The sequence below is a fragment of the Pavona decussata genome, unplaced genomic scaffold (genome assembly GCF_977016875.1).
Source record: "Pavona decussata unplaced genomic scaffold, jaPavDecu1.1 SCAFFOLD_117, whole genome shotgun sequence".
In the NCBI taxonomy this organism is placed as follows: Eukaryota; Metazoa; Cnidaria; class Anthozoa; order Scleractinia; family Agariciidae; genus Pavona; species Pavona decussata.
Genome location: NW_028145531.1, coordinates 172,501 through 182,029, shown reverse-complemented (window position 1 = coordinate 182,029; position 9,529 = coordinate 172,501). Strand labels below are relative to the sequence as shown.

Here is a 9,529-nt window from a genome sequence, read left to right as displayed (position 1 = left end):
GAGTAATAAGAAATACTGAAGATTAAGTGAAGTTTTAAATTTAGAATTTGTAGTTAATAATTAATAGACGGATACCAAGTTAGTCCACTAGAAACCTGGGGTGCTCTTGCGTGGGTATTAACAGTCTGCAGGAGCTTATGTGCATGAATAATGCCTGTCGCGCGGGACCACTAGCGAACATGATCCTTGGTGAATACCGCAAAGCAAGAAAAGAGGGTCATAAGCTCCTCCAGTCTGTTGGTGTTTCAAAAATCATTTTCGTTCTTTTATCTCTTCTTCGAACCTCTTAAAACCTTAATTGAAGAAGGCGTTTATTTAATTTTGGCCATAGGAGGGGGCGCTTATTTGAGGTAGATGGTTGTAATACGGATTCACAAAATAGAGGCCTTGGGAGTCGACTACGATTTTACGAGATCAAGCACAAGTACGGCATTTCAAATCCATGCAGATTGCATGCTTTAAGTAATCACTTGTCACTCCAATCTTGTTTCTACGGTCTCCTTGTGTGAGGAGGCGAGAGTGTTGGGGGTGGAATCTGAAAGTCGTACTTTTACTCTATCATACTCAAATCTAAAGGTTCCAATGACCCGGGGCGGGGGGAGGGGGGTTCATCCCCTATATACGGTCAGGGTTTGGAGAACCATCCCCCCCCCCCTCCTCTCCCCCCCCCCCCCGCCCCCAGCTCCCAGTTTGCGCGGTGTGATGGGTGCACAATCTCAACCGTTTTTGTATTCTAAAAAGGGTCAAAAAGGTACTGAAAAGGACCTGGGAATTCAAACGGAGTGTTTCAAGGAAGTCGATTTCCGGATTCATGTTTCGCGTTGAGCTCAACTAATGAAGGAGATCGAGGACTGGTGGAAAACTTGAACTTGGTGGAAATCGTGTCTGTTTCTGTCATCAATCTGAATTGCCTTTTTCATTGTAATTCACGGTAGTTGTCATTCAAACTTGTTCATGCTAAAAAAGAAGGCAAATCAGAAAATAAAAATAATAATAAGATTTAATCGAAGGACTAGGAAAATCTGTTAAAAGCCTAGTATACAAAACAAACAACCTAACTTTTCATCAATAAAATACCTCACAAACAGAACGCCTTTACCGTCTTTTCAATTGCGCAAGCACCGCCTAATTTATGCACATGCAACAGCCTTATATGTAACGCAACACCAGTGGAGCTTAGAACACAAAGTCGTTTGACGGTTGTGTAGTGGGGATTTGTGCCGTCAGATGCAACAAGTTTCTTCACTTTGCTCAAACGAATAAGGTAGGTCGATGCATTTTTGTCTCGCCAATAGGTTAAATTTTTGCTTCCTTGCTACACCGTGTTTAATTTAAAAGTTTGAAGTAGTTTGCATATATAGACAATACATATCTTTGATTACTATCAGGGCCAGGGGCAGCCTGATACAAAACCCTTAAAATGTTGTTTCCCAAATCGTTTAGTAGCCTTTTAAAGGCATATTTGCAATAGCTAATACACTATGGTCTGTTCGAATGCCTTATATGAAAAGATAAGTAACTAGACAGGTTAATGTCTCACGAGGCCTTCCGAACACCGATATCAGGGCACCGATAACAATCGAATCAAAATATTTTTTGCATACAACCACCAAGCGACAATTCTTTCTGTTTCAAATCATTTGTAATGAGCAAACCATTCCTCTTTGACATGTTTGAGTCGGCTCTGGCTGCCCTACGACTTCGGCTGTGGATTCGGTCTGTTACTCCGGCATTGCGTGCTGGTCTGATTATCACGCTACCTTTTAACGAGATTGATTTGATTAAATTTCATCGATTAACTGGCAGTTTTGATGCGACGGAGAACTGGTCTATCTTACGAACTGTCGTTATTTATTGAATCATGTACAATAAAATACCATTTTAAGTTATAAATATGCAATTCTTGAACTTGCTCATTTTTCTGAAAGGAAAACAAATACCGTATTATACAGACCCTGAGCAAGCGTTCTTGAAGTACAAAGTGACTGCAAAATCTGGAACGGGGAGATGGAATGCAAAATCGAGGACAGGAAATCGGGAACGGGATTTGGTACACGGACATCTTTATACCTGCGATGAAATATCATTTTAGTCAGGTCCCCCTTTTGTTTTTTGTTTGTTTGCTTGTTTTTCATCCTGTTCAATAATGACTTCCAATATATATATTATATATTTTTTTCAGATTCCCAACGCAATGAGATCGTCGCTTTTGCACAAGCTAAGCAAATTTGTAGCACCATCATTTCGGCGCGCTAAACACGACTACTTCCCGCGTACACTCAAACTTCACAATGGCGAGAAGGTACGTACAATTAATTAACTAATTCGCCGCTCGTACGGGTTTGGTTAGCTTGTGGTTGTTGTAGTCGAGTTTGACATCTCGAAAAATGTCTGCCAAACACTTATAGGTGAAAACCACCACCACCCTCTCGAAAATCCAAAAACGGTTTAGCCTCACAGCCTAACCCTTCCGACAATTTTATCGGTATTAAATGCTTAGCTATAAACGTTTGCCGTCCGACTGTTCACTGTATGCCCTCAATAAAAATACAAGTCTTTTGACTTAGATTTTGGAATTCAATAAGAAGGCGCCCCTTGCCAAAATACTCGTGCTTGCACTATTGAAGAGGAAGTACTACTTTTATGCGGAGTGCCGCTGGTGAAGTGCTAAGCGCGTCAGACTGTCAATCGGATTTTCCACGAAAGATCGAAAAATCGGCGGCTAGAGACGGGCTACGTTGATCTCTGCATTGACGTGTTTTTTCCCTAGGCGTTACTACACATGCATTGTATCTCTTCACCCTGGTGTATAAATGGGTACCGGGGTCATACAACCAGGGGTAACCCTGCGATAATTAGCATCCAAACCATGGGGGGGGGGGGGGGGGGCACTGTTCCTAGTTCTTATAGAAACCGGGGCCTACTTTTGTTACCGCGCATCTCGAGCTACTCGGGCCAGTCCTATGGGTGGTACCTACTAATACAGGGATATTTTTGCGCAGTTTTAAACTATGCGGAGAAAGCAGAACTTAGCAAGTGCTTTTGGTATTCAAAAAGAAAACTGGGGGTAACCATGCATTTTTTTTTTTATAGAAAACAAAGCTTCAATTTGAAGGAAGCTTCATACATTGCTTTGCGTTTTACTGTTTTTACTAATTGTTGCCTAATTGTCTCTAAAAAAATGCCCCGTTACCCCCAATTTTATTTCTGGATTCCAGTAGCCCATACTAAAATCTGCTTTTCCCGAATAGTTAACTGTGCAAAAACACTTCTGTATTAGGAAGCACCGTCCTTAAGCTCCGGCCGTGTGGGCCATGTTTAGGCTCGTTGTGCGATTTTGTCCAGTTTTCTATTCAGCTTGCCAAACGTAATTACAGTGGCCGACAATTTATCCGCATTTAATCTCAGCGAAAGCACAAGAACACATTATTTGGAAATTACTATTCGTCTAAATCATACTCATCCAAAAGATTAAATGTCTTACTCTACACTGTTCTGCTTTTTAATTAAGTCCAAGCAACTCTATTCTCCAAAAGAAATGGATCGTCGTCTGAGCAGAATCCGCAGCCACATGGAACAGGAAGGAATGGACGCATGCGTATTTACATCGTATCACAACATATACTATTTCAGTGATTTCCTGTACTGCTCGATGGGGCGACAATACGGTTTGATCGTCACAGATGAAAAGGCAGTCACCATTACACCATGTAAGTATGTGTCAATCTTCACTCTAATATTAGTGGGGTGGGAATGGGAGAGGAGCGTAATTAGGACAATCCGGCTCCCTCGTCATCATCATATTCGCGGCCAGCACTTGGTGTAAGACTATGTATACTGTCCCGGGTCACACCCCATATTGTACCTGTAGCACTGTACAATACAGTGAACATCAGTACCTGTACCGGGTGCTATGGAGTCCTGTTAGTACCTGTAGTATTTGTATTTTGTAATTTCCCCGCCCCCGGGGTTAAGTAGACTGTTAAAAGCCCCGTATAGGGGGGCATCAGTACCGTACTTCAGAACGAAATAAAATAAAAATCAGTTTGGGTTTGTTAGTAAAAATCGACATTGTGACGGAAGTAACAATTTAGCGTGGTATCATCAGATTTTTCATTTAAATTTTTAAATTGTCAGCACAAGGTAGATTTTGATTTAGTATCTAACCGGCACAGGTGGTTCAGCACAGTCATATAACGAGCTCATTTCTTACCTCTGTGATTCGAGTTGAGGTCTTGTCTTGCGTCGGGTTGCTCGTCCTGTGCATCCACTCTTCTTGGATAACGACACGAAACCGTTGCTAACGAGCCACATAGCACGCGGAATATACCATCTTGAGGGACTAAATTTTAATCTGATTCTAGTGCGTGTACCCGCCTTAACTCAAACGTCTTATAAACTAAGCTCCATTTAATTATCTATATAATTAAATTAAACTAAGTCACATACCTAGTTATGGAGACGTTTGTGACTGTTTCTATTTAAAATCACAAAAATAAGAAGGACAAGGGCTCGGCTTAATGTTCCTTCATGTTAAATCCCCGCTGTTTCCCCCCGCTTCCGGTCAATGGCCCCGATCAAACCGACATTTTGTTAATTTCCCCGCCCCCCGGGGCCAACGGGTAGTTAAATGAGCGTTAAATCACGGCTACGGCCGCGTAAAATCCCCGCTATGTCCCGGGGATCGGGGGGGGGGGGATTTCAATTGACTGGTGCATTATAGCAAATGGAAAGCGCCCTTTATTTCATTTGTTACTTTTTTTCTTTTTTGACAGCGGTTGACTACGGATACCCATGGAGACGTACAACCGGTGGCAACATAAGTTATACCAACTGGCAAAAGGATAATTTTTTCTACGCCGTTCAGCAACAGGTAAAGGCAGGTACTTGTGTTGTGAAGCTAATGGCCTTGGTTGAATTACAGTCGTAAACATGTTTACAGCACACTATAAATTAAGGCGTGATTTGAGTGATACTTGTGGAAAAAGATGTAGAATTGAGTACAATTGTTGTAGAGTTAATACAGTGAAGAACCAGTCCTTAAATAATAAAGAAGAGCTACAAAGATTCCTGGTGCCTTTCTGTTAAGCCAAGCGAGTGTTCTACACTTGTTATGCCGGTAGTCTCCTATATAACGTTAACGGTTGTAGTTGTTAAAATCGACACCGTGCAATCAATAGCGCACGTAGGAGTTCCAGCGAACGATTTTGCCTGATTCGGTGATTACTTAAACTGTGTTGCAAGTTTGTAAACAATTCAATAAAAAAAAAAAAAAAAAAGTTTGTAGACAATTCAAAAAGTTGCAATATGTTTTCTCACACATTATCCACGCGCTATATATCACGTGGATGATTTTCACTGACGATTTTCCATTTTCCCTCAACGGCATTACAACGCATTTAAAATCGCCCCGCGTACCACCAGTTCTAGATATGCGTGCTCAAAAAACAAACATAACTGTTGTTTTGATTCGACACTCACAGTCTCATCGAAGAGCAGTAAGCAAAGAGTTTGGAAGAGTGCATTTAACACTTTTGACGTCGAGGTCGGCCCTAAATTGTCCTCCCCTCCCCTCCCCACTATTCCAAACCTTACACACACATACATACACACCATATAAGGGGGTGTTTACATGTGAAAACTCGCCCCGGTGCGAGTTTGTACCGGTATGACATTGTGATTTCATACCGTGTTTACATGAATGGACACTTCATGTCGACAAACGTGTTTGTGACGCCCAGCTGACGCCATATTGGATTGGATGTCGAATCATGAGCATGCTCTACCCGTTCCAGACTCCCAAGAGAGTGATTTCCTGCATCGGAATGAGTTTTCGTACCGGAAAGAAAATCTCGCTCCGGTACAGTTACCGGAGTGAACTCGCACCAGTATGACTCGCTCTAGTATGAGATTTTCTGCTTGTATCATGTAAACGAATACAGAGTCACAAGATGGAACTGGAGTGAACTCGTACCAGAATGAAAGTCGCGCCGGTATCATGTAAACACCCCCTAAGATCGTGTTGTCGCTAATCCAACTTATTTTCATATCATCAGCTCCAATCTGCAAAGACAGTGGGTTTAGAGTTCCCGGATTTGGGAGTATCCCTCCAGAGTTTCTCAGAAGCATTACCGCAGGCCAAGTTCGTAGACGTTGCAGACGCGGCTATGCAGATTCGAAGAATCAAATCGGCAGAAGAAATTGAGATTGTTCGTCAGGGGTCTCGGATAGCAGAGCTTGGGGCTTATGCCGCCATAAAGGCCCTACATGAGGGTGTGCCGGAGTTCGAGGTCGTTATTGCTGCAAATAGTACCATGGCGCGAGAAATATCCTCCTCGTTTCCTCAAGTCGATATCAGAGATAGTAAGTTTTCATCCCCTTATAATAGATGGTATTCGTAATCTCGGTATTGAACTAGAACTGGCTTGCAAACGAGGCTTAATCCAAAGAATCACTTAACATGCAAATGTTTTATAATATATTCCCCCACAAGAGCCGCCATTGCAAGCTGCAACGACTCTCAAATTCGTGGAAACACTTCTCCCCTTTTCCCTGTCCTCGCTTCAAGACTTCCATGTATCGACCGTGTAACGCAAACTTCTAAAGATATTTGTTACTGTTTATTGAAATACAACGACTTTCAAAGTTTTGAAAGCTTTGAATCCAGGTTAAACCCCGGAACGTTTTGCTTTGCTGCGCTTTATACCGTTGCCACGTGACAAAGGTTCGCTGACTGTTTGACATGTTTTTGACACCTTTGTGACGGTTTCCCTAAAGAAATGTGAATGCTTTTCACGCACAGTAAACCAGTTGAGCATAAGCTATACAGTAATTCGTTTTTTATTCTTGATTTCCAGCTTGGTCTTGGCTACAGTCAGGTGTGAATACAGACGGAGCTCATAACTTTCCCACAAGTCGACGGATTCAAAAGGGAGATATTCTCAGTCTTAACTGCTTTCCCATGATAGCAGGGTACGCGACTTCGTGATTTTCCTTGATGTCTCAGTGCATCCCTGAGCGCCTTCCTTCAATTCCAGCAGTACCTAGTACCCACCCTCCCCCTAGGCATTGTTATTTTATCACCCCCTCCCCCCGCTTCCCCCGAGGAAAAAAACATTCGAACACCCAGGTTTGCGAACAAAAAAGACCCCACCCCCACCCATCCACAAATACCTTTGGTTAGGCCAAAATAAAAAGAAATCACAATGTTAGTTGTTTTCCTTTATTTTATCACTATGGTTCTCATGCAAGACGTTGACCAAGGAGTCGTCCATTTTATCCAAGTATGGTTTAAAGTTCGTAAGGTTTTTTTCAACCAGTGATTTGCCTTTGACGAAATTCAGTTGGCCAGATTAACTCTGTTTTAACGCAAAACACAGGGTCCTCAAAAAAAAAATGATTATTTCCCTTTGTTCTAGTTCGTGTCTATACTGCGAGCTGAGGCTATTTTGAATAATTCAGGCTCGGTCTTGGAACCAAGTTGTAAGTTTCGGAAATCGTCAGACATTTTCGACACCGTTCCGAAGAAAACTCGGTCTTAATCCTCACGTTAGTCGACCTTTCGTTAATTGTTCAAAATGGCGGCCCCCCCCGAAAGATACGAAGAACAAACGAAACACAAGTAAATTATTGTATTTTTTGACTTTCCAGTATGCCGTCAGGTCACCTCGCAAAGTAAAGTGCTAGTGTTAATTGTTTTCTTTTGTGTGTGTTATTCGAGTTATTTACTCCGATTTTTTTCAGTTTAAGTGGGCCTCAAATAACATCGGACGCCGGCCAACGAATACGATGCCAGTAGTGAGACGAATTTCGGCAAAAAAAGTTATTTCGCTTGGTCATGTCCGAAAATTCAACAGTTATGCTTCTCGTGGTTCGTCCACTAGCTTGGAGCGTCCTTCGCCGAAAGTATAATCCTCCTTTTGCTTGCTTTTTGCTGACAAACTACAAAGCACGCGTTGTGTTCTTTGCCGTCACTTTTCGATAAGTTTAGCAATTTCTTTCTTTTCGACCAACAGCAATTACTCAGCCTTGGAACGGACGCTATTCTACGATCACGTGCCATCAGACCGCCACATGGAACTCTGGGAAGTCAACAACAAGGTTCACCGCAAGGGGCTGGAGATAGTTAAGCCAGGCATGCGCTGTAGCGATGTTGCGCGGGAGCTGAATGAAATCTACATGGAACACGACATGTTGCAGTACCGTGTGATCGGCTACGGTCACTCCACGGGCGTTCTTAGTCACTACTACGGAAGGGACTGGGGCCTAGAGTTCCTGGAACACGTGGACACAGTTTTAGAGCCTGGTATGGTGATCACCATGGAGCCCATGATTGCAGTTCCCGAGGGACATCCCGGAGCGGGCGGGTACAGGGAGCACGATACGCTGATTATTACGGAGGTTGGAACCGAGAATACGACCGCTTCATTTCCCATTGGCCCGGAACAGAACATTGTGAAAAATTGACCACATATATGCATTCTTAAAAACGTCTAACTGCAGCCTGCAGGATTGTTATTGTGATAGCCAAGAAACCTTATGCCAAATTGGCTTCCATTTTAATTTCCTTTATGTTTATATTCAAATTAGCCCTTCTTGCCTCGTTCAAGGTAAAGTATTCTTTTGATTTTTAAGCTTAAGAACGAGCTTATGGAATAAGCTCTATAAACCGGCTTTTTAGCTTAGAGAGGAGCCTCATCCCCCCTCCCCGCCCCTCCTCGCGCATATCCCGTTCGACTTTTGTATCGCAGCCGACGAGGCTATCGGCCGAGTTGGCTAAAATCAGGCGATATTCTGAAACATTGAGCAGGATAATTGTTTTATTATGGTCTTGCTTTTAGCGCACGCCACTGGATTTTTGTTCATTATAGATCTTTTGTCTCTAACGGATAGAAAATGAAGCTTTACGAAGCGGGGCCCTGAGGTTGATTGCTAGTTGTCGAGCCAAATTGACAAACAAACATGGAACATCATCCATTCTTTACTTCTACATTGATAAGAAACATTCATCAAGGTTCATTGTACGGGATGAATAGCTCCGGAGAAATAATTCCACGAGCGTGCGTTGGATATGATGATAACCAACGAGGCGCACAGCGCCGAGTTGGCTATAATCATCTCATATCCAACCAGCGTGAATGGAATAATTGTTTAATTAAAATAAGTCCAGAAATATTGCTAGATCTTGCTGATTTCGCTTTGCAAGAAGAACCAGAAGACAATTTAATGGTCGCTATTTCTCGGGCATGCTACAACCTTACAGCAATTATTAAAAACTGGATCCTTGTACAATGCAATTCCAGGGTTTTGATTGGCTTAGCGGCCATGGTATATGAGCCATTATACCATGCCCGAGAAGTAGCGATCATAAATTGTTTTCTGGTTACTCTTGAAAAGGAAATCAGCAAGGCCTACCAATATTACTTGATTGTTTTTAATAAAACAATTATTCCACTCGCGCTTGTTGGATATGAGATGATTATAGCCAACTCGGCGCTTCGCGCCTCGTTGACTATCTATCATCTCATGT

The 9,529-nt window shown here is 42.5% G+C and overlaps 1 protein-coding gene across 1 annotated transcript; it reads left to right on the top strand.

The window, feature by feature from the left end:
* Positions 1-1,031: 1,031 nt before the first annotated feature.
* LOC146469817 (uncharacterized) lies at positions 1,032-9,167 on the top strand. Its single transcript, XM_085122818.1, has 7 exons — positions 1,032-1,264; positions 2,183-2,302; positions 3,512-3,710; positions 4,776-4,873; positions 6,057-6,363; positions 6,858-6,972; positions 8,016-9,167. Exons 2-7 carry the CDS (start codon positions 2,195-2,197, stop codon positions 8,464-8,466), a joined length of 1,278 nt encoding a protein of 425 aa, XP_084978944.1. The 5' UTR covers positions 1,032-1,264; positions 2,183-2,194; the 3' UTR covers positions 8,467-9,167.
* Positions 9,168-9,529: the final 362 nt, after the last annotated feature.